The sequence below is a fragment of the Sinocyclocheilus grahami genome, unplaced genomic scaffold (genome assembly GCF_001515645.1).
Source record: "Sinocyclocheilus grahami isolate Dianchi unplaced genomic scaffold, SAMN03320097.WGS_v1.1 scaffold410.1, whole genome shotgun sequence".
NCBI classification, from domain to species: Eukaryota; Metazoa; Chordata; class Actinopteri; order Cypriniformes; family Cyprinidae; genus Sinocyclocheilus; species Sinocyclocheilus grahami.
The window spans coordinates 558,262-585,126 of record NW_015505589.1 but is presented as its reverse complement, the minus strand read 5'-3'; the positions used below and the strand labels follow the sequence as shown (position 1 = coordinate 585,126).

General features: G+C 34.7%; 1 protein-coding gene across 1 annotated transcript in view; it reads left to right on the top strand.

Moving 5' to 3' along the window:
• The window catches only part of LOC107550912 (membrane-associated guanylate kinase, WW and PDZ domain-containing protein 3-like), a 50,140-nt gene continuing 23,275 nt past the window's right edge, over window positions 1-26,865 (top strand). The window contains exons 1-2 of the mRNA XM_016232362.1: window positions 1-227; window positions 21,969-22,258. Coding sequence (XP_016087848.1) covers window positions 145-227; window positions 21,969-22,258 — 373 coding nt within the window. The 5' untranslated portion in view covers window positions 1-144. The remainder of the gene's footprint in view (window positions 228-21,968; window positions 22,259-26,865) is intronic.

Here is a 26,865-nt window from a genome sequence, read left to right as displayed (position 1 = left end):
GCTGATAGTGCTCTCTCTAGACAACAGCATTTAGAAGTCGTAGAAAGTTATAAATCTCGCAGCATCCTTCCGAATAATTAACAGTAAGGATTTTTTTTTATCTTTAGGAATTTGGCCGTGGGGGTCAAATCTAGGTTTTTATCAATGTATATAGACGCGTTTAAACGGATGCTTTTTGAACGGCTGAGTTGTTTGAAAAGAATATGTGTGTGTCCGCGGCAGTGCAGGTGAGTGTTTTCTGCTAAATATCCGTGTTGTCTGAATGTTTGGACTGTAAATGTGGGTGTGGGAAAGACGCGAGGTAGAAAGATGCGTTGAGTTTGTGCTTACCAAATACAACACTTTATGCTACATACATACACTCTTAAAAATAAAGGTGCTTCAAAAGGTTCTTCAAGTGATGCCATAGAAGAACCATTTTTGGTTCCACAAAGAACCATTCAGTCAAAGGTTCTTTAAAGAACCATCTCTTTCTTACCTTTTTATAATCTGAAGAACCTTCTTTCGCCACAAAGAACCTTTTGTGAAACAGAAAGGTTCTTCAGATGTTAACGGTTCTTTATGGAACCATTTAGACAAAAAGGTTCTTCTATGGCATCGTGAAGCACCTTTATTTTTAAGAGTGTAGTATGTTAGCTCTGATTCATTTTCACTTAATTTCCAAACGTAATATCTATCTATCTATTAAGGCTTTTTTTAAAATGTAGACTGTCAAGTCATTTGTTCTCCTTGACAAATGTTCCTTGTTTAGTTTTTAGTTTGTTTTATCTCAAGATAAATGCTGCATTATGACGTAAAAATATAACCGTTGTTTGTTACAGTTATAATAATAAGTTATTTATTTTATACATTAAAAATACAGCTTATTATACAAAGTGCATTATATGGTTTGAATCCAATTCATCAAACAATTAAATACTTTATATAATAAACTATTTATATACTTATTTAAACTAAGTATTTATATAGTATATATGATTAATTAACATATTATATAAATATATACATTATATTATAACATTACAATAATTCATTTATAATAATTCAGTAATTCAGTTATTTGTTAGTATACTATTTACCTTCATCTGCTTATTTAGATGAATCGAGAGATGCACATGCTGAATTTATTTTGCTTGTTTATTTGTTTGTTTGTTTTCACACACATACAATTTCTTGTTGATACTGTAAATCTGTTAGTTAGTGGTTTAACTGTCTTGCATGCCGTCAGCTTGATGTGTGTCTTTGCATTTCATCAGGTTTGAAAGACTTTGGAAACGCATGCATGTGCGAATATGTTTATATAACTTGGAATCACAGTCATTTGTATGTGATTGGTGTACGTGCCGAAGAATCAGGCAGAGATGCTGAGTTGTTGAGGTGTGTGTGTGTGTGTGTGTTTGGGTGTGTCTGTCCTGATGTGCTACTGAAATAATGAATGTTGTGACCCAGACTTCACAGCACAGTGCATTGCTGAAGGCTCAGGGAGCAGTCAAGGTTATCCAACAGTTATGAATCATTCATTAATATGAGAAAGATAGAGGGAGGAAGAGGCAGAAGTCTGAAGAAAGTAACAATTGCAATATTCCCTATCCCGAACCCCTGAGAAACACTCACTTCACACTAGGGCTGTAGCTATCGATTATTTTAGTAATCGAGTATTCTACAGATTATTCCATCGATTAATCGAGTAATCGGATAAGTCGTTTTTCTTTATTAAAGAGCAATACTAAATATACAAGAGATAATAAGATAGATCTCTTAAAGTAAACAACTAATTTGTTTTCTTTTTAGAAAAATTAACATTTTTATTGCTGAAATTGCATACATTAATAACTGTGAAAACTAAACCCATTTAATGTATTTAATTGCCAAATTACATTCAAAATGCAAATACAAATATATTAATAAATAAATTAAATAAATTAATTAAAATACAAAAAATCAATTTCACATTACTTTAAAAAAGGTAAACAGTACAAACTAAGGCATAAATCAAAATAATAGTAATAGAAATAATAATAATACCTAAACATTGCATTTATGTTGTGCAACTTAACTTTCAAGTAACTAAAGCTCAAGCATGACATAAGACTTTACTGTCTTCTTGGAAGGCTTTGTGGCTTTTGTGAGAGGCAAAAATCAGTGGACAGGAAGGTAACTTGGAACAAGAACAAGAGACCATACACACAGAAGCTGCATGGGATGAATTTCCCACACAGAGGGACATGAATGCATTTAACCTGCAGTTACAAATGCATAAATAATATTTTGTTATTTTAAACATAAAACATTGAATACAGATATTTAAAATTATTTAAAAAATGAAAAGATACTTTGAATGTCAAATTAAAACCGCCAGCAGGTGACAGCAAGTCACTGTTAAGAAGTGAGTCATTGCGATTTTACCGAATCATTTAAACGGTTGATTCATTCAGGAACTTCATGTTGCACAGAGGCGCAAAACAGCGCTGTGGCTGTGTTTGGAATTTTTTTTCTTGGCCAAATAAAGCAAAAACAGGCAATATAGTGTCTAAAACGTAAGTCTCATAATATTACCTTCTTGTTTATTGAACTGTTGAATAAAATCACATTTGTAATCATGCTGATTTTAGAGGTGAAAACTGGCACTCTTGTGTGATATTGACTAACTTTCTCTCTATGGTATTTTTATGCACAATGGGGTTTAGTCTTTCACAAAACATAGCTAACGTAGGGACATTTTAAAGGCTGGTCCCTGTTTTTATACAGTCTATGGTCTGGTCCAGTGTTTATCGGGTTGTGCGTGAGTAATAATGGTCCGTGGGGAAACACGGTGTTCCGTGTGAAGTTACAGTAAATGGACTAAACGAAGCCTCGACACAAATAATTTGCCTCAATGATTTTTTTGTATTCGAGTTACTCGAGGTATTCGAGGAATCGCTTCAGCCCTACTTCGCACTCACAGGCTGTGTGTATGTGTGTGTGTGAACATATGGTTGTGTGTGTACAAATGCTAGCCTTTCCTCACCTTCTCAATTTCAGCTAAATTACCAATCCAACTTCTGGCCAATTACTTATGATCATCTTATTGAGGCGGTCTGAATGTTGCTTCATTTGAGTTCATCTGATAGCGGAGCGTCTGCTAATGAGATGATTCTGATCCTCTGTGCAGAGCATGTATTGTGCGCGGTTGTTAATTGTGTGATTATATGCACAGTCCACACCTCACTTCATGCATATTCAAGGTGATGTGTAGAAGGTGTGGTTGAAGGAGAGAGAGCTGTGAGGATGCTGCAGTTTACCCTTGCTGTGTAGGACAGCACTGCAAGACAATTCTGCTTCTTTGAGCTCACTGTGCATTACAAGACCATCACTATCTGCTAATCTGTTTCAGCTTATTCAGTCTCAGATGTCTAATGGAATCGACATCAGTCATATTATGTGAGAAATTGTGAAGGTCATTCAAATGATGTCACACTAAACTTAAAAAAAAAAAAAAATTGAAGTTGTAAATAAAACAAAGAGTACATTTTTATATTCGTTTGACAAGAAAATACAATTTCAGTCTTTCTGCTTCAAAATTTAACATTTAATTCAGTGTTACTTTCCATTTATTTGTAATTAATTGTGAAATTTATTAGCAATTTCTAAAGGAACATAGATTTTAAACCAGTTTTTTTACAGTTCATCCAGAAATTCTGTCACCATGTTTTAAACCTCATGTTATTATTTGACTTCTTTCTTCCAGAAAGCACAAATGGAGATACTTTGAAGAGTGTTTATGCTGCTCTTTTCCATGCAACTAAAACTTGAAGTAATTAGAGGCTGTTTGCCAATAACTTTTATTATTTCTTAGAAAAATAGCCATGTGGTGTGAACATCAACAAAAAATTTATGAATGAGTAAATAAAACAGGAAATTATTTTATAGAAAGGACCACTGCAGACCCTCAAGTGTTTTATATTAGATGATTTGTCATTTTTATGACAAGCCATATTATTATTTAACGTCATGTGGTGCGACTCTCCAAAAACTAAAAACTAGAATTAAATAATAATATATATTTTTAAATATTTTATATTTTATTTTATTATCATCAAAATTTGAAAATAATATAATAATTCAAATTAATATAATTAATAATATGAATACAATTAATAATAACTATACACTGACATGTACAAAATATGTTATTACTTTTTTACTTGGTTGTTACAACACGTGACATTTTTAGAGCTATTAAAGGTAAACTTTTCTTGAAAGTGATATAAAGGTTTTCAAAACCATATGAAACCCGCATTAATAGAAATAGTACATTTCTAAGAACTTGGCACATGTATTTTAAACTAGAATTTAAAAGGATTTTTCCTTTTCTTTATTATGGACACTCTTATTTATTCTCACAACTGTCATTGGTTCATAATGACTTTAAAAACTGCTTGGATTGACATAAATGAGTACATTTTTTGGGCACACTGTGCCTTTAACCATGTAAAATAATGGCACAAGATGGCATCCCCTTACCCCTAAGGGCAAAAAAGTATAGTAAAACTATCAAAACACACCAATCAATGAACCAAACTGTTTGAACACATATATCTTAACTTGGGTCAGTGAAGTGTGGTGCAATGAGATTGTATTGTTCTTTATCTTCCCACTATTTAACCTAAGAGTCAATACCTGGACCATAGTTACTCTCGCTTCATTATCCAGACCAAATGGACCTTGACATGTCTGTTGCTTGGAACAACACAAATATAAATCTGAACAGTGATGGATCGGGCCCCGTTAGATGGATATTGATAGCAGGTAGGGCATAAGCGTGTCACTGTAAAATTGTTACAAGAGAACCGCACACAGCCTTGAGCTGTAGGCTGCACTGAGGAGGAGAGAGGGAGGGCTGCAGGGATCAATATCAGTGAGCAGGAGAAGAGCGAGGGATGGAAGACGTGGTTGAGGAGGGAGAAACATAGAGGGGTAAGGGACTGAAGAAGGATGAGGAGGCGTGGCGAAAGGAGAGAAAAGGAGGCTGGTGGGGAGAGAGAGCTCAGAAGGGAGCGATGGAGGGTCACCTTCAGCGATGGCATCTGATTCAGCACAATCTTTCCCACTCGGGTTACTGCACTGTGACCTAGCCGAGCATGCTGGGACTCTCTGAGGCCAAGCCTCTCTTCCTCTCTTTATTTTCTGTCTCTTTCTGTCCCTCTGTCTGTTTCTCCTTTGACCTTTCGTCTATACAAATCCAATCTCCTCTTATTTTTGTCCTTCTGGTACTTCTACACACAACTCAGGATTTATGATGGTTTTATTTTCTCCAGTATCATGTCATTGTCATCATCTAGCTTTAGAGCCTTTAGTCATGTCACAAAATACCTAGACATTTTCTTGTGTTTGGGTCATTTTTCATCTCCCTTATGTTATGTCAACATTTTGGATTTTCTCTCGCTCTCTATCTCTATAGACAATCACCACTCCCACGCAAGCATTTTGCTCCGTCATGCTTTTGTTTTTGGTCTTTGCACATCATGCTGAGACAATTATGTTTTATCTCTGACGATAAAAGCCTTTCGACAAAGAAAAAACACAATTAAAAGCTTTCAGGCATGTCGTTTCGCATTGCCACTTTTGATCTGTGACTGAATCTTTGAAGTACTTTGCTGTATTTTTCCATCTATTTTTGGGACGGATCATTTTTTGTAAAGAAACATCAGCTCTTTGTCAGATTTTTGACAGTGTAAACTTCCGTTAAAGACACATTTTTTTAATATTTAATTTTTAAAAATATTTTAATTAAATAATAGAGCAAGGATGCAATAAATTGATCAAAAGTGACAGTAAAGGCATTTATAGTGTTACGAAAGATTTCGGTTTCAAATAAATGCTGTTATTGAATGTACATTTCATCAAAGAACCCTGAAATTTTTTTTTTTACTTTTTCAACATTAATAATAATAATGTTTTTTTGTCCACCAAATTAGTATATTAGAATGATTTGTGACGCTGGACCACAAAACCAGTCATAAGTGTCAAGTTTTTTAAATTGAGATTTATACATCATCTGCTGAATAAATAAGCTTTCCATTGATGTATGGTTTGTTAGTATAAGACAATATTTGGCCGAGATACAACTATTTGAAAATAGAATCTGAATCTAGAATCTGATGCAAAAAAAAAATCTAAATACTGAGAAAATCGCCTTTAAAGTTATCCAAATGAAGTTCTTAGCAATGCATATTACTTATCAAAATTTAAGTTTTGATATTGAATGTACATTTCATCAAAGAACCCTGAAATTTTTTTTTTTACTTTTTCAACATTAATAATAATAATGTTTTTTTGTCCACCAAATTAGTATATTAGAATGATTTGTGACGCTGGACCACAAAACCAGTCATAAGTGTCAAGTTTTTTAAATTGAGATTTATACATCATCTGCTGAATAAATAAGCTTTCCATTGATGTATGATTTGTTAGTATAAGACAATATTTGGCCGAGATACAACTATTTGAAAATTTGATGCAAAAAAAAATCTAAATACTGATAAAATCGCCTTTAAAGTTATCCAAATGAAGTTCTTAGCAATGCATATTACTTATCAAAATTTAAGTTTTGATATATTTATGGTAGGAAATGTACAAAATATTTTCATGGAACATGATCTTTACTTAATATCCTAATGATTTTTGGCGTAAATGAAAAATCGATCATTATGAACTATGCAATGTTTTTTTGGCTATTGCTAAGAATATGCCCCAGCGACTTAAGACTGGTTTTGTGCTCCAGGGTCACATTTCTGAAGGATTATAATATTTCACAATCTTACTGTTTTTAATGTATGTTTTTAATCAAATAAATGCAGCCTTGGTGAGCATACGATTTGTCTTTCAAAAGCATGAAAAAAATCTTACCAATGACAAAATGTTTAACGGTAGTGTACGTGATTTTATGTATATACCCTTATTAAATTTATAGTAGAACATTTATTCCCTATCCTGACTGCATTGAGCTTCATGGGTATTAAGTCAAATGTGGGTGTGTGTGTGTAGGCTGTGTTTGGGAATGTTTGGTGTGTGTTTTTCAGCCCACTCACATTTAATCTTTTATTTTTAAATCTGTCACGGCTGTCCATGTGTCTGCTACACTAGTGGCCCAGATTTGGGCAGGATTGAGCATCACAGAGTTTAATGCAGCCCGTGCCCGAGGGTGCTGGAGAGTGATTAGATGCAAGATGTGTTACTAGACGACGTTCTCCAGCAGTCTATAGGCTGTGTGGATGCTCAGGTTTGTTTGGAGGTCGTTTGTAATTTAAGATGCACGGGCTGGCTGGCCTCCAGCAAGTCTCTCCGTGGAGGGTGATGTAAGATTAGGGTCAGAGCAGTCAAAAACAGGTTAGGACAGGGAAGGGGTGACATAACTGCTCAAATGCAAGTTATTAAAGTTATGCCAAAGCCTAACTTATTCTTCTTAGTAATGTGTTAGCCTGTTGTGCACAATATATTTTTATGTAAATGGAAATTATTGTGGTAAGTGAAAAATTCTAAGTAATCCGTTCAGAAATCTAAACAGGCTACATTTTGAATGTAACTGTAATTACCAGTTATTTTAATTGTAACTGAATACAATTATTTATATTTTATATTTTAAATACGTAATACCATTACAGTTTCTCCGTTACTTCTCAGCCCTGATCATCAGTGTATGGAAACCCGTTTCCGCCACTGAATAAAAAATAAAAAAGGTTATTGCGACTTTTTATCTCACAATTGCGAGTTATAAAGTTAGAATTGCGAGATATAAACTCTCAATTGTGAGTTATAAAGTTAGAATTGCGAGATATAAACTCTCAATTGCGAGTTATAAAGTTAGAATTGCGAGATATAAACTCTCAATTGCGAGTTATAAAGTTAGAATTGCGAGATATAAACTCTCAATTGCGAGTTATAAAGTTAGAATTGCGAGATATAAACTCTCAATTGCGAGTTATAAAGTTAGAATTGCGAGATATAAACTCTCAATTGCGAGTTATAAAGTTAGAATTGCGAGATATAAACTCTCAATTGCGAGTTATAAAGTTAGAATTGCGAGATATAAACTCTCAATTGCGAGTTATAAAGTTAGAATTGCGAGATATAAACTCTCAATTGCGAGTTATAAAGTTAGAATTGCGAGATATAAACTCTCAATTGCGAGTTATAAAGTTAGAATTGCGAGATATAAACTCTCAATTGCGAGTTATAAAGTTAGAATTGCGAGATATAAACTCTCAATTGCGAGTTATAAAGTTAGAATTGCGAGATATAAACTCTCAATTGCGAGTTATAAAGTTAGAATTGCGAGATATAAACTCTCAATTGCGAGTTATAAAGTTAGAATTGCGAGATATAAACTCTCAATTGCGAGTTATAAAGTTAGAATTGCGAGATATAAACTCTCAATTGCGAGTTATAAAGTTAGAATTGCGAGATATAAACTCTCAATTGCGAGTTATAAAGTTAGAATTGCGAGATATAAACTCTCAATTGCGAGTTATAAAGTTAGAATTGCGAGATATAAACTCTCAATTGCGAGTTATAAAGTTAGAATTGCGAGATATAAACTCTCAATTGCGAGTTATAAAGTTAGAATTGCGAGATATAAACTCTCAATTGCGAGTTATAAAGTTAGAATTGCGAGATATAAACTCTCAATTGCGAGTTATAAAGTTAGAATTGCGAGATATAAACTCTCAATTGCGAGTTATAAAGTTAGAATTGCGAGATATAAACTCTCAATTGCGAGTTATAAAGTTAGAATTGCGAGATATAAACTCTCAATTGCGAGTTATAAAGTTAGAATTGCGAGATATAAACTCTCAATTGCGAGTTATAAAGTTAGAATTGCGAGATATAAACTCTCAATTGCGAGTTATAAAGTTAGAATTGCGAGATATAAACTCTCAATTGCGAGTTATAAAGTTAGAATTGCGAGATATAAACTCTCAATTGCGAGTTATAAAGTTAGAATTGCGAGATATAAACTCTCAATTGCGAGTTATAAAGTTAGAATTGCGAGATATAAACTCTCAATTGCGAGTTATAAAGTTAGAATTGCGAGATATAAACTCTCAATTGCGAGTTATAAAGTTAGAATTGCGAGATATAAACTCTCAATTGCGAGTTATAAAGTTAGAATTGCGAGATATAAACTCTCAATTGCGAGTTATAAAGTTAGAATTGCGAGATATAAACTCTCAATTGCGAGTTATAAAGTTAGAATTGCGAGATATAAACTCTCAATTGCGAGTTATAAAGTTAGAATTGCGAGATATAAACTCTCAATTGCGAGTTATAAAGTTAGAATTGCGAGATATAAACTCTCAATTGCGAGTTATAAAGTTAGAATTGCGTGATATAAACTCGTAATTGCAAGTTATAAAGTCACAATTGCGAGATAAATTTTCTCAAATTTTTCTCACAAAATTATAACACGCAATTGCGAGTTAAAGTCCAATTTTGAGGGGGGGGAAAAGACTGATATGTTCAGAATTGTGAGTTTATAGCTTTATATGAAGATATATAAGAGACTTTATGTCTCGCAATTGCAAGTTTATATCACGCAATTCTGACTTTATTTCTCAGAATTGCGAGTTTATATCTCACAATTATGAAAATTTAACTCGCAGTTGTGTTTATATCACGCAATTCTGAGAAAAAAAGTCAGAATTGCAAGTTTGTATCATGCAATAATGAGGAAAAATAGTCAGAATTGTGAGATAAAAAGTCATAATTACCTTTATTATTTTTTATTCAGAAGCAGAAATGGGCTTCTATATCAGGGACTGTGACTAGAACTACATTGGTTAAAAACACGATTTTTCATGATAGATCACTGACCTTTAAAAGTTTTTACCATTTAACATTTTCCCTGAGGTCCACATGTTAGTTAAAATTGATTTTACTAAATGTCAAGGAAAAAAATTAAAAAAGAAATGTAATGACTATCTGCCCATAAATGTGCTGTTTTTCCTATTGTAGCTTTAAGACCCTTAAAATGTCATTGTAAAAGCTTTACAAAGCAATATGTGGCACACAATCAGTTAAAGGAAGTCACTTACTGCAATGGTGGCATGGCATCCTACCCTGTACTTTTTTACTTTACTTTTACTTTTAGTCATTTAGCAGATGCTTTTATCCAAAGCGACTTACAAATAAGAAAAAGTAATTAAAACTAAAAGCTAAAACTCTATAAATACTATATATATATACATTTAAGAAAATAAAAATGACAAATGCATACAACAACATTTCAAAACTAAACATTTAAATGAAAACAAAAAAATAAAGCTAAAAACAATTCAAAATATTAAAAGAAGAAAAGGTATGAGTATAATAATGATTCTAACATAACACTAAGCCAAACACCAAAAAACAACTCCATATGTGTATGTACAGCCACACATACATACATATACATATAAATGTACATATATATATATATATATATAAATACATTCAATTTATATATATATTATTTCATTTCCATTTTGTATGTTGAACAACTGAAAAAAAACTTAATAAAAAACCTATATAGACATAATAAAAAACTAAGAAAATGACATTACTACAACTATAACTAAAACTAAAATAGATAACTAATACAAATCAAACTAAAATAACAACAACTTACTGACACATAGTAAGAAATGGTTATAAAAAACTGAAACAAGAAGTGAAAAGTAGTAGGAAAGAGGATAAATAAAAAGCGATACTTATTACCATACTTTATAGGTAGAGTAACATATATAGCAATATCACTTTTGATATAGTGCAGTATATGTCATATGTCATATTTCTGTGGGTGAGCAGACCGCTGTATATGTTTTGATGGTGCTTGAGAGGCTCAGTGTTTACACTTTTAGGAGAGATAAACTCATAATTTATTAAGTATATTATTTCCAGTATGCTACAATGTATTTCTTTTCACAAGGGTAAGCATAGTTGATGTGTAAATTTGGACATTCATGTATTAAAATGTCTGATGTTCAAATATAAAATTAATATTTTTGAACCCTTGGAAAATAAGATATCAAGAAACAAATCAAAGCTTAATTAGACTTCTAGTCTCTCAGGATTCTGTGAAGGAAAGTAAATTCCCCTCTCAGTCATTGTGCAGAATTGTCACGCTTACCAACACCAGTACAACAAGGATAAGCAAACAAGATGGGGATAACTGAGTAGACTGATTCATCACAGACTTTGTAAAGGAGAAAACCTGCAAGGTGAAATGCAAAGATTTGTCTCCTATGTCTTCCTCACTTTTGTCCCCAGCCTGCATAACAATCAGTCCGCCCAAACACAGATGTGTATTTCACACTGAGTGATATTCCTATTAGAGCAAGGTATTTCTCATACGAATGAGGTGCTTTTCCAGCTTTAACTGGAATAAATGTTCTAGATTGTTGAGCAGAAGCTGTCACTGCATGTTTATAAGATCAATCAGATCATACAGGTGCAGAATTCACCTTACAGCTCTTGTTTATTTCTGTTAAGATAGATGTAATGCGGCAGATAACTTACTGTTTTACCTTCTGTGGTTTGTTGCTGACACAGAGACGTGTTATTGTCTTCTGTCTTGGTGGATAGTTTTATTGCTATTATGTATGCATTATATCATTATGAAATTCTTCTTTGATAAACACCATTTATGTTCTTTAGAATTTAATGCTTTCGTAATGTAATACATCTTCATTCTGTCTCAGTTGTTGTCTGTTTGTCTCTCATTTTCAAACGTTCTTTGCACTCTTTGATTGATTGACTGTGGAATTCAATTAGACACTTTTGTAATTGAGTCATTTTGTTTATTCTCTTCTCTTTACTTTCATAATCTAGGCACGTCTCAGTTGAGACTACAGTTTATTGTAGGCGGTGGCTCCAAGATTTGCGGAACGACATTGACCCTTTCAGTAACTGAAATAATGTTTATACCAAAATATACAGCCATAATAATACAGGTGGTAAATAGAAGGTCAGAGGATGACTTGATGTTTATCATTAATGACCTTTAAATAAAAAATGACTGATAAACATGTTCAGAACACCAACCTTCACAAGTTGTATGTTCTGAACTCAAGCCTCAAGTATAACTAGCCTCAAGTTTTATAATTACATTGTCATTAAATGTTTTGAATCTTTGCTGTTTTATCTCAGTTTTTTTCTCTTTCTCTCTGAGCGGCGTCTGAACTGATAAATCTCTTTATTGCTTTAGTCACCTTCTAATTAGTGTCACAAGCCTGGAGCCCCTGTTTATCTTCACTGGCCAAAAGAAGTTACTCATCTTTATTTTTTTATATAAAAAAATATATATCTCCCTCTGTCCTTTGGGTGTTCATAATAATGGAAGTGCCTTGAAATGGCTTGCTGTTTCATTCTAACCCAGACTTACCTTTCTACAATTTTAAAAGTTTGAAGGAATAGTTCACCCAAAAATGAAAATTTGCTAAAATGGACTCACTCTCAGGCTATCTAAGATGTAAATGAGTTTGTTTCTTCATTGGAACAGATTTGGAGAAATGTAGCATTACACTCTTAAAAATAAAGGTGCTTAAAAGGTTCTTCAAAGCGGTGCCATAGAAGAACCATTTTTGGTTCCACAAAGAAGCATTCAGTCAAAGGTTCTTTAAAGAACCATCTTTCTTACGAGACTACAGTTTATTGTAGGCGGTGGCTCCAAGATTTGCGGAACGACATTGACCCTTTCAGTAACTGAAATAATGTTTATACCAAAATATACAGCCATAATAATACAGGTGGTAAATAGAAGGTCAGAGGATGACTTGATGTTTATCATTAATGACCTTTAAATAAAAAATGACTGATAAACATGTTCAGAACACCAACCTTCACAAGTTGTATGTTCTGAACTCAAGCCTCAAGTATAACTAGCCTCAAGTTTTATAATTACATTGTCATTAAATGTTTTGAATCTTTGCTGTTTTATCTCAGTTTTTTTCTCTTTCTCTCTGAGCGGCGTCTGAACTGATAAATCTCTTTATTGCTTTAGTCACCTTCTAATTAGTGTCACAAGCCTGGAGCCCCTGTTTATCTTCACTGGCCAAAAGAAGTTACTCATCTTTATTTTTTTATATAAAAAAATATATATCTCCCTCTGTCCTTTGGGTGTTCATAATAATGGAAGTGCCTTGAAATGGCTTGCTGTTTCATTCTAACCCAGACTTACCTTTCTACAATTTTAAAAGTTTGAAGGAATAGTTCACCCAAAAATGAAAATTTGCTAAAATGGACTCACTCTCAGGCTATCTAAGATGTAAATGAGTTTGTTTCTTCATTGGAACAGATTTGGAGAAATGTAGCATTACACTCTTAAAAATAAAGGTGCTTAAAAGGTTCTTCAAAGCGGTGCCATAGAAGAACCATTTTTGGTTCCACAAAGAAGCATTCAGTCAAAGGTTCTTTAAAGAACCATCTTTCTTACCTTTTTATAATCTGAAGAACCTTCTTTTTCCACAAAGAACCTTTTCTTCAGATGTTGAAGGTTCTTTATGGAACCATTTAGATAAAAAAGGTGTGAAGCACCTTAATTTTTAAGAGTGTACATCACTTGCTCTCCAATGGATGCTCAGCAGTGAATGGGTGCCGTCAGAATGAGAGTCTAAACAGCTGATAAAAACATCACAATAATCCACAAGTATTCCACATGACTATCGTTGATCAACTAACATCTTGTGAAGTGAAAACTGTATCTTTGTGATAAACAAGTCCATCATCAAGGCATTTTAGCTTTAAAGAGCAGGTCAGATGGTATTTTAAAGTGTCTTAATATTGTGTTGGACTCCCCTACAACAGGTTTAAATGCATCTAAGGTCAGAAAACATTGTAATTTTCTCAGAATATACATTTAATATTAGAGTCATTTGCCAATGATTTCGAAACGATTCTTTCCAAGCAAGTTCGGTGCAAACCCCTCCCTTCCATAAGTCTACTCTGCTCTGATTGGTCAGCTGGCCAAACCTGCTGTGATTGGCACAGAGAGGAATCCTTGAGCAAATTAGTTAGCGAGCGCTACCAGTGACAAAGCACCTGTACACAAAACAATAATATAGTGCTCCAAGCCGTTCTTATAATAATGACATAAAATACAAAAACACTTATGCAAGCGAATCGTGCCCACAATTAAAGTTTAGCTGCTAAACTGTGAACACTTAAAACATGGTGGATACGTTAGCCGAGTGCTAACGTGACTAACTGATTAAACAATACAGTTTGTAAACCAAAATATGTCTACTGTAATGTTTGAAGAACGACAGACAAAAGATGCTCTGTGTCTTAACTTTTAATCAGAATGCAGAACAGCTGTATCACAGGAGCACCAGCCTAACTAACTAACTCGCTCGCTTAAAAACGTCTTAATCATGGATTTGTTTCTTACATGCAGCTTTTCACTTCACAAGACATTAACTGATGGACTGGAGTCATGTGGATTATTTGTGGATTATTGTGATGTTTTTATCAGCTGTTTGGACTCTCATTCTGACGGCACCCATTCACTGCAAATTATCAATTGGTGAGCAAGTGATGTAATGCTAAATTTATCCAAATCTGTTCTGATGAAGAAACAATATCATATACATATTGAATGACCTGAGGTAAATTTTAAGCAAATTTTCATAATTGGGTGAACTATTTCTTTAATGATTTCCTTCCAGAAAAGTCTGCATTCCAAGGATGCTTTTCTTTGAACATCGACAATGTGACACTTGAATTCAGTAGTCTCTAAAAAGCCAGTGGCCCAGGGTAAGGTTGGTTATGATAATGAATACAGAGATGAACATCCATTGTTCCACATTCTGACCACGAGCAGACACACAGCGCCCCATCACATGACTCTATACTAGTTTCACTGGCACACGCAATGTATAGCCTATAGCATTAGCTATTCATGTTGCATGAATTAGATGCCATGGGTGTTCCTGGAATAAAGATTGATCCAAAAATAGGTCTTATGAGGAAACAGATCTATTTAGAGAGAAAACAATGGCGGTAGATGTGACAGATTGTTTTGCTCTGGGACTGTATGGAATTTAATTGGTGAGCCATCCTAGCAGAACAGAGGGGTGGATGCGAAAACGGATATGGGGTGGTCAGCTCTTTCCTGACCTTAAGGGTCAGCATTTTCAACACTACATGTAAAATATGCAGTATCTTCATAGAGCCACCAGCATTTCTAGTTCAGCCAGTTGGAATTGATGTGACAAAACAGCGTTTCCAAAGCAGAAAATCTACTATATGGAAAGTATAGAATATCTAAGCTAATAATAATTATAACCACGTTGTTTGTAATTGTAAGATAGGGTGACGCAAGTAAATTTGCCACTATCAGTAATGACAAATAATCAGAATTGAATGAAAATGAATGTACACATGTATGCATCAAATGTATTTATGTCCCCTAGAGAAAGATCAAAATGCTCTTTATATTTGTAGCAATGACAAGGAGGCTTTTCATCTCCAGAGACAGAGATTCAACCTTTGAATATAAATGCAACTAATGCCGCTGAGCAAGGTTGACAGTCTAGAGCGTGAAGATGTGTAGCTTTATAACCAGAACCTCCGCTCTGTGTGTGTCTGACAGCACGAGATGTCTCAAACCAACCAGACTTGACAGTTTGTCTCACACAAAGACACCTCTAGACATTTGAGTGTGTAACTAGGAATATATTTGCTTGATCTTGCCACATATACAACAAATAGATGGACAGCATTAGGCTGATAGATTATCTATCTATCTATCTATCTATCTATCTATCTATCTATCTATCTATCTATCTATCTATCTATCTATCTATCTATCTATCTATCTGTCTATCTAATAATTCCTGCTTGGGTCAAAAACACTCTAAAGTTAAACAAATTGCATTTAATATGAAATGTAAACTATAGTACATTTTCATTTAATTGTAAATAACATCCAATTAAGTATTTGAAAACACTTCAACACTTTGAAAACCTGTAAATATATTATTTAAGTATATTATTCAAATGTTTAATGTTCTAGCAGGTATCTATCTATCTATCTATCTATCTATCTATCTATCCGTCAAATGTCATTTATTTATTTATTTGCTTGTTTATCTGTTTGTGTCATTTATTTATGAATAATAATAATTATTATTATTATTAATGAATAGAAATAAATGCATTTTTTTTATAAAGTGGACCTGCATGCATCCCTGCTTCATGTGTAAAAATCATTCAGTTATTGTCCCAACAGAAGGTCACACAGCTGGACAGAGAAAGAACAGAAAAGAGGAAACGGGGTACAGTGTGTGTGTGTGTGTGTGTGTGTGTGTGTGTGTGTGTATCTGTATACATGCATGACAACATACATGTGTTTCTGCTCACATAACACATCACTCAGCCCTATAGACCTTAGTCTGTGCATACATTGTATTTAATTCTACATTCATTTCTACACATGAAAATGGGGCTGTGATGAACTGAATTACAGTCTGTTGGTTGTCCTGGCTAAATATCATTTATCACTTCTAATTTTCTCGACAGGTTTTCTAAAGTTATTTATCCACTGGAAGAGAGTGTATTTTAGTGTTATCCCACCCCTCTATCCGTGGACACCTGAGCTCTCCTGCTCCAAGGTCATATCCACGACTCCTCTTCCTGTGCCAATGGCAGCCTGCATGGAGCCTGGCTCAGTTTATCTCTGTCTCCGTAGCTGTTAAAAAAAAAGACTCCTCCTATCAACTGCCAGATCTCCAGGGGGGTGGGGCTGGATAAATGACCGATCGGCCAATCGCTCAACTGGAAACAATTAGTCATGTCTCCTCAGATGGTCCCCGTGCTGTTTAATTAGCCTCATTAAGCCTGGTGGGCAGGACAGCCTGAGGGGACGTGCGGACGGCGTAACCGTGGTTACTACTGTGCCGCAGTCAAGTTGACTGCTCCTCTGTCTGACCCCTGGTTAGGATTGTATCGATCACCAATTAGGGTGTATTGATCTTTCTCAGACCCCCCGGTGGTAATAACATAAGAGAGACAATTAAGAGGAAAGTGTAAGATGGTGCTGGAAGCTAACTCATGTGCTGCTTTACTATAAATAATGTTTTATGGTTGTAAAACCAGACCTTTTTATCCACAGGGCGCTTTTTAGCATCTTATATTTAAAAACCTGAATAATCTTAAAAAACAGACAAAAATGTCCCAGTCTAGTCAGATTGGTCTGTTGGCTGGTTTTAGAGCAGTGATATTATGTATATACTGTTATAATATTTATTGATATTTTGAATGAGCTTTTATTTTTATATTTTCAATTTTCATTTTAGTTTTAGTGATTTTGTTAGGTGTGTTTGTCAATTAGTTTTTCAACATTTCTAATTTGTTTTTCATCTTTATATTTTATTTTATTTCAGCTTTATTGCAGTTATTGAAAACTTTTTGTTTAATAACTAAATTGGTCAGACATTATAAGCAGAAATGTCAAATCTTTTATATATTTTGACCAGTAGGTGGCGCTATGCCGAAACGACTCATTTGCTCTCAGGTCATGCTTGTTATAACACATACCAAGTTTGGTCAGAATCTAAAACTATGGGTGGATAGTAGATGGTTTCTAGGTGGTTAATTGGTTGCTAGTGTATGGCTAGAGGATTCTGTGTGGGTACTCAGTTGCTAGGGCATTTTTAGAATGTTTCTTGGGTGTTATTGATGGTTTATTGGTTGCTATGGGCATTGCTAAGGCATTGCTAGGTGGTTGCTAGCTAGTTGCTTGGTCGTTAGGTGGTTGCTAACTAGAGATGCACCGATCGATCGGCCAGGGATCGGAATCGGCCGATTTCCCTCATAATCGGCCCGGATCGTTGATCGGCCGATCAGTCTCACTTCTTTCCTATTCCGAGCCGATCCGTTTTGTTACCAGCGGCACAGGCAATAACGTCAGCCGCGCATTCTGGCTCTCTTCTCTCCGACGACCCCTTCTCTCTCACACACGTCTCATTCGCTCCGGTTAAATAGTGCTTGTATTGTGCATTATTTTAGTCATTCCCGCAGGTTTCGCGCTTACACCAAAAGTGCGCGCACCAACACTGATCTATAACAACTTGTGAGCCACAAATACCAAAAACGAGTGGCTAACTGTGCTAAAACGTTCAAATACATACAAAATTATGTCAAAATGCCCGTCTTGGCGAGTATCCAGTTAAACACAGTCAGTTTTGGAACGTTAAATAGTTGAGAAAGAGAACGCATGTTGTGTAGCAGTATATTGGGTCCGTGGATAAACTCTTAAAGGGACCGCAGACCAGTATTCCTGCTGCTGTCTGTCATATTAATCAAAGAACAAAAGACAAAGAAAATCACTTTCTGCTCTTGACATACGTTTTATAACTTTGGTAAGCATTAATCTGTATTTAATTTTTACAATGAAGACTACAGAAATTAAAGTAATCAAATCTAAAATAACACTGGATGTGTTATTTTACATTTGATTACTTTAATCTCTGTAGTATTTCTTACCTGAATAAAAACTTACGTAATCTGAAAAACTTAGTTTCATAGCTCTCTTTATTCTATTGCATTTATTTGTGTTGTTTGCAATTTTTTTATGTGTTCTTATTTTATTACTGACTTGTTACTTGTTTTTTTTTTATGAAAATAAAACTTTGCGTTAAAGAAAAGTAGATTTTTGTTTGTATTTGCTGTCAATTATAGTTCTTAGAAAGAAAATCGGAATCGCCAAAAATCGGTATCGGCAGATCACACTAACAAAAAAATCGGAAATCGGCCAAGAAAATTGCAATCGGTGCATCTCTATTGCTAACTATTTGTTTACATTTTTTTCAACAATTTTATTATCCACTAAGTGAAAAGCACACGTCAAATCATTAAGCCTATGATTTGTAATATACTAATATCTCCTTTAAACAATCTATAGAAGTTATATTGTTATGATGGCATTGAAAGAGTAACAATTACTGTAGTAATTGATGGTTTGCACGGCAAATATTTGTAAGGCAGTGGTCTTGCTCTTTTTTCCATGTTGACTACTTGATCTGCTTTATCCCCTTTGGCTGTCACAGACATATTTTCCCCCATCTTATCTAATCCTTATCCTCTCTTGTCTCCCGCTATCTCCCGCTCTATCTGGCATCAGTCCTCTAACTAACCTACCTCTGCGGTTTTCCTCCGTGACCCGACTCCTCGCCCTCCTCTTACGTTCATTCCTTCATTCTGTCAGCCCCTCGTGCTCCCTCGCCATCTGTCCTGTCTTGATCTCCCTCTCTGATTATCTCTCTCTTTCCCCTATCTGTTTCTCGCCGGACATCTATTCTACACATCACTGCCGCTTTAAAGTCGCTCCCGAGTAAGAGATTGGACGGGGCCGGCGAGGAAATGACAGCGCTGCTCCAATACTGTCATGTCTCAAGGCGCTCTCGCTCAGACTGCACCTGCCCCTCACGCGAGCCTGGCCAACTGTCACTTAGTGGGGCATCTCTGCATGTTCAAGCGCTGAGATTTAAAAATTGTAGTCTCTTTAAATCATGGTCTGTCACCTTTACATCGGATGTGTCCACTTGAATTTTACTAAAGAAAGCTGAAACTCCTTTGAATTTGACGCTGTAAATGTTGCCAAGTAACAATTGGGTGAAAAATGTTTGTTCCTCTGATAATTTTTTTTTATTTCCTTTGAAAACGTTTGAAGTTCATTTGTTTTTTGGCCTATATTTACTCTATAAATGGGTTGTTCTCATCTGTATAATGTGAGAAGTAGCCTAATGCACAGAGAAAAAACAAATGATTCAGAAACATTTTCACTCTGAAATGGCTAGTAAATTTGACAAACAATTACAAAAAAGGTAAATAACAATGAATTAAACATGGAAAAATGAAACTGCGTTTTTCTGTAAACTCCCAATAATCTTTGTTTTATATTAGTGCTGTCAAACAATTAATCGCATCCAAAATAAAAGTATTTGTTTACATAATATATGTGTGTGTATTGTGTTGAAAATGACAGGCCTCTCTCATCTTTTTAAGTGGGAGAACTTGCACAATTGGTGGCTGACTAAATACTTTTTTTCCACACTGTATATAAATAGACACACATGCATGTATATATTTAAGAAAAAATTGTTATGTTTATATATTAAATATATTTATATATAAATTAAATTACATGAATATAAATATATACATGTAAATGCATAGATATTTTCTAAATATATACTGTATGTGTGTGTGTTTATATATTCATAATAAATATACACAATACACATTACATATATATTATGTAAACAAAAACTTTTATTTTGGATGCGATTAATCGATTGACAGCACTATTTTATTTACAACTTTGAAATATTTTTTACAGTGTACAAATATTTAAAAAAAAAAAAAAAATTATTGCAAAATTGAACTATTTGCTTCAAGGAATACCATGGTATTACCCTGCTACATGTCTTTAAAAGCATATTTTACCATTTCCAACAACCACATAGCTAATTTAACTTTTCATTTTGCAAGTGGTAATTAATTTTCATTTAATTATTGCTTGAGACGTTTAATAAATGCTACATTGCATGAAGAGTTTACATGAAGAACAGACACAGCGGTATCATTATAATACAGCTGTAAACCATCATTCCAGTAATCTTTGTGTTTACGTTATGCAATAGTAATTTTGTATATGCAGCCTAATATCACATAGCCCAGTTCCCAGTAGGATGGTTTTGGGGGATTTTGTTGAAAAAAACACTGTGAAGTGGCCCAAAATAGTATTTAGTCAATTACAAGCCACACTAAAAATTTATTCATTGATTTTATTGCATTAGATAATACGATATCAATAAAGAGGCATCTGCGCACAAATGCTGCTAGAGCTTTTCTCAGAAGTAAGCAAGTTTTGCAATGACTTTTAGTCAACTGGTGTCAAGGTTATTTTAGTAAATGTATGAAGTCAGTTTTCTTGAAATTCACGGTTTAACTAAATATTCTGTATTAAATTTACATTTGTGTTAATGTTTATTCATTTAGCAGATGCTTTTATGTCTGAAAGTTTGTTTCACAGTATAAAAAAAATAAAGGTAATTGTCACTTTTTATCTTACAAATTTCTGACTTTTTCTCACAATTCTGAGAAAAAAGAATCGCAAGATAAACTCAGATTTGCAAGATATAACGCAGAAAAAAGTCATTTGCTAGATGTTAACTCACAACTCGTGAGTTTACAATTTGCAGTTGCAAGATATAAAATTGCAATTCTGAGAAGAAAAGTCTGAATTGTGAAATATAAACTTGCATTTGTGAGAAAAAAAATCTAAATTGTTAGATAAAAGGTCAGCATTACCTTTTTAATTTTTTATTTCTTAGTGAAAAAAGCCAGAATGGTCTGAATCATGAGATATAAACTAAATACAAACATTTAGAGATTGTGAAATCTTACTTTCAAATATATCAGAGTTTGATTATTTGCTATCCCATACAATAGCATCTAATAATACATACATTTTAAAGCATGCCTTCAGTGAAATATTTTTTGGGCCATAGTAGCTTTTTTGTTGAGGGGTTGCTTCAAATGGCATGTTTGCCTTGAAGAGCTCCTCCACCTGTTTCGATGAAGCAGGTTTGTGTTCATTGTGCCTCCCACTGAGACGGCATCTGTTGATTTGTCTGGAGGCTCCTTACAGCACACATAGAAATGAGGGCACACTCTTGTTGTTTAGGCACATATTGGCCTCCTGCCCTCTCTGATCTATCTGCTCCATCTCAGCCAGATTTAAGAAAGAAATAGTTCATGCAAAAATTAATATTCAGTGATTACTAGTCTTTTAAAACCCAAATGACAGTCTTCCATATTTACAACATGTACAAGTACTGAACATATCAATACACTGAATGTTTTGCATTAGATTTTCTATATTTAGTCCCTACTGACATGAATTTAATCTGTGTCTATATCCCCCTCTCTCTGTGTTTCTCTGTCAGTTCGTTGGCCATGTCTAAGGTTGCAGTAAAGAAGCTGCACTGGCGCTCTAAAGTGCAGGAGACCTTCGTACCGCTGGTGGGCAGCTCTGGAGATGTGGGAATTGCAATCGGAGGCGGGGCTGATTATGGAGAGTTCCCATTCATCACCGCAGCACCAGGGGGAGGGATCACAGTTGGCGATATCATCTTAGAAATCGGCGGAACTCCTGTTTTGGGCCTGACTTTAGGAGATGTGCGTGGGCTCCTAAACTCCTGCCCCCATCCAATCCGCATCAAGACAGTGTCTCCAGGTACTGTTGGAATTGTACATTCTCAATTGTCTGGGCTGAACATGGATTTTTGTTCTCTAAATATTTTTTTTTCCTCCAGTGGTGTATCTTATCGCTGTTAGTGATCCTTGTTAATTATTTAGCAAGGACACATTAAATTGATCAAAAGTGACAGTAAAGACGTTTAGAGCGTTACAAAAGGTTACTATTTCATGTAAATGCTGTTCTTTTGAACTTTCTGTTCTTTAAAAAAGTCCTTAAAGGGTTAGTTCACCCAAAAATGAAAATTAGGCTCTGTTTTACTCACCCCCGAGGCATCCTAGGTGTATATGACTTTCTTCTTTCAGACAGATCCAGTCGGAGTTATATTAAAAATGGTCTTTGATCTTTCAAGCTGTTTAATGCCACTCAGTGGGTGTTGCATGCATCAGTCCAAAACTCACTAACCCTTTGATCATGGTGTCCATAAAAATATTAAGGAGCACAACTGTTTTCAACATTGATAATAATAAGAAATGTTTTTTGAGCAGCAAATCAACACATTAGAATGATTTCTAAAGGATCATGTGCCACCGAAGACTGGAGTAATGATGCTGATAATTCATGCTATCACATTTAAAATTACATTTCAGAATATACTGAAATAGAAAACATTGCTTTCGAATTGTAATGATATTTCACAATATTACGGTAATAATTTATTAATATTTTTAGCTTTTATTTTTGTATTTTCAGTTTAATTTTAGTTCACGTTTTAGTAATTTTGTTATGTGCCTTTGTCATTTTTATAAGCTTTGTTTTATTATTAGCTTTAATTTGATTTCAGTTTCAGTTTTACTCATTTTTGTACATCAACTAAAACGTTTAATTCAGCTTTATTTCAATTCAATAATTCAAAATTTGAATATGATCAGTTTTAGTTAATAATACCAACACAAGTTTTTGATGAAATGGAAGCAGCCTTGGTGAGAGATTTATTAAACAAGAGATTTATTTAAAAAACGATTTTATTATTCAAAAATCGTACTGACCCCAAAATTATGAACAGTAGTGTAAATTAATAAATTGTTTGTGTTAATGTTAGTCCTCCTAAGTATACCACTATATCAAGGGTTCTTACCCCCGGTTTCACAGACAAGGCTTAAGCTAGTACCAGACTAAAATGCATGTTTGAGCTGTCTCAACTGAAAATATCTTGCTCTGACATTTCTTAAAATTTGTCAGTGTCATTGTTCTGTGTCAAGATGTATACCTGTAATGTTTTCTTCTAAGGTATTTTTGTTAAAGTTGCTTAAATATCTTATTTAAACTGAGGCCTAGTCCTGGCTTAAGCTAAGCTCCGTTTGTGAAACCTGGCCTTAATGTCATAACAGTATGACATTCTCCGACAGCAAAAAAAAAAAAAAAAAGGTTTTCCGAAGCAGAACAATATCCATTTTTGTCAACTGTTCATATAAAGAGTTTGGTCCCTGGTTGCAGGATTGTGGTATTGATGTCACATGGGTTGTATGTCACCTGTAGGGGGCGCTGATATTTATCACAAGGTGTCATGGCATGATGATTTTTTTTTGTCAACCAGTTTGTCACACCTGACCATGACTTCCTCCGTCCTCTATTAGATTGATGAGCAACCTGAGTCCTCTGCCTCCCCCTCTTCTCTCTCTCTCTCTCTCTCTCTGCTGTTCTCACACCTCTAACACCTCCAAATACTAACTGCAGAGTATTAAATTGAGCTTTGTCAGTAAGGTTATAATTCACTGTTGTATGTTGCATTAGCTGATGAGAATATCTCATAGACCTAGAAATACAGACTTGCGCATCCTGTTCTGTTATTAATATCGTCCTTTGATCTGCCTGTGTATCCTACATAAATGCAGTGGCCACAGAGAAGAGGAGCTTTGTGCTAATTCTAGCACTTCTATTTTAAAAAAGATCAATATGTACTGTCCCTGCATGCTGAAATACATTCAAGTCTTTATAAAAGCAACTCTGTCTTTCAAACAGTGGAACTGGTCATAGTGAACGCCTGAGAATTTGCTTCATTTAGTCCTGTTTCATTTCCAATATTTTGCACTTCTGCAATTTATTGAATTGCTATACTGGATGATAAATTAATAAACTAATTTTTTTAAAAAAGTGATGTGACGTGTCATGTGGCCAAGTATGGTGACCCATACTCGGAATTAGTGCTCAAGTTCTGTTGTTACCAGTAGAGTTCAATGGAATTTACCAACATTGTTAGCTGATGATGCTTTTGGGAAATGCACCCCTGGTTGCCAGATTAATGCAATATGGCTGCTGAGCTGTTCTGAGTGGCATTTAATGTACTTTTACAGTTGAACAGTATTTTTGTTGGTTGCTTTAAGCTTTCTAGTGTTTTTGACAAGTTGCTATGTGGTTTCTACTGTATTCTTGATGACTTCTATGGTGTTTCCGATAAGATGATTAATGTGTTACTGTGTGGTTGCTAGGATATGGTTTGTTTTGGTTGTTCAAGGTTGTTCCAGGAGGTCGCCAGGTCATTGTTGCTGAGGTGTTATTATTTTTTGTTTTTTATATTTTTGATGAAATCTGAGAGCTTTATGACCCTCCATAGAGAGCAACACAACTACCACATTCAAGGCCAAGAAAGGTAGTAAGAACATTGTTAAAATAGTCCATGTGACATCAGTGGTTCAACCGTAATTTTATGAAGCTACGAGAATGCTTTTTGTGTGCAAAAAAGACTTTATTCAACAATTTCTTCTCTTCGGTGTCAGTCCGTTTTAATGATGTCCTTAATGCGTTTCTGAGCCTTGAACTTGTCAGTTGCGTTGCTGTCTGCCGGGTCAGAAAGCTCTTGGATCTCATTAAAAATATCTTAATTTGTGTTTGGAAGATGAATGAAGGTCTTACGGGTTTCGAACAACAGTAGGGTGAGTAATTAATGACAGAATTTAAATTTTTGGGTGAACTATCCCTATAATATTTTTATGCAGTTGGGGGTTGCTAGTGTGTTGTGGGTTGTTGCCAGATCATTGCTATGTGGTTACTAAGGTGTTCTGAATGGTGTTTGGTGCATGCATTGCTATGTGATTTTTTTATTTTTTGCTTGTTGTATGTTCCAGCAGTCAGAAATCTTCTTAACGTTTAGAAAAGTAACAAGCTACATGATTTGAGGTACCATGTTCTTAGCACAAACGATGCAGGACTAGTTACGTGTTGATGAAATTTGTACAGATCCCTGACTGAATGCAATCCACACTAATTTGACTGAATTAAGTAGATGGAGTTCAGAGAGAGCAGCAGGCCAGCAATAGCATCCTCCTGTAATAACATAGCGGTCATTTCATACCTATATGCTGTCTGCCAGTACGAGACTCGAACCCGCAACCTTTGGGTTACGAGTCCGACTCTTTAATCATTAGGCCACAACTTCCCCCTATTAAATGTTATATTGAGTGATGCTTGTCTGTGCCAGATTTGCCACCATGATGTGTGATGTGTTCTGGGATGTGTTTCCAAAAAGCAACTATGATTGCAAGTTCTGTTGTTACCAGTAGAGTTCAATGGAATTTACCAACATTGTTAGCTGATGATGCTTTTGGGAAATGCACCCCTGGTTGCCAGATTAATGCAATATGGCTGCTGAGCTGTTCTGAGTGGCATTTAATGTACTTTTACAGTTGAACAGTATTTTTGTTGGTTGCTTTAAGCTTTCTAGTGTTTTTGACAAGTTGCTATGTGGTTTCTACTGTATTCTTGATGACTTCTATGGTGTTTCCGATAAGATGATTAATGTGTTACTGTGTGGTTGCTAGGATATGGTTTGTTTTGGTTGTTCAAGGTTGTTCCAGGAGGTCGCCAGGTCATTGTTGCTGAGGTGTTATTATTTTTTGTTTTTTATATTTTTGATGAAATCTGAGAGCTTTATGACCCTCCATAGAGAGCAACACAACTACCACATTCAAGGCCAAGAAAGGTAGTAAGAACATTGTTAAAATAGTCCATGTGACATCAGTGGTTCAACCGTAATTTTATGAAGCTACGAGAATGCTTTTTGTGTGCAAAAAAGACTTTATTCAACAATTTCTTCTCTTCGGTGTCAGTCCGTTTTAATGATGTCCTTAATGCGTTTCTGAGCCTTGAACTTGTCAGTTGCGTTGCTGTCTGCCGGGTCAGAAAGCTCTTGGATCTCATTAAAAATATCTTAATTTGTGTTTGGAAGATGAATGAAGGTCTTACGGGTTTCGAACAACAGTAGGGTGAGTAATTAATGACAGAATTTAAATTTTTGGGTGAACTATCCCTATAATATTTTTATGCAGTTGGGGGTTGCTAGTGTGTTGTGGGTTGTTGCCAGATCATTGCTATGTGGTTACTAAGGTGTTCTGAATGGTGTTTGGTGCATGCATTGCTATGTGATTTTTTTATTTTTTGCTTGTTGTATGTTCCAGCAGTCAGAAATCTTCTTAACGTTTAGAAAAGTAACAAGCTACATGATTTGAGGTACCATGTTCTTAGCACAAACGATGCAGGACTAGTTACGTGTTGATGAAATTTGTACAGATCCCTGACTGAATGCAATCCACACTAATTTGACTGAATTAAGTAGATGGAGTTCAGAGAGAGCAGCAGGCCAGCAATAG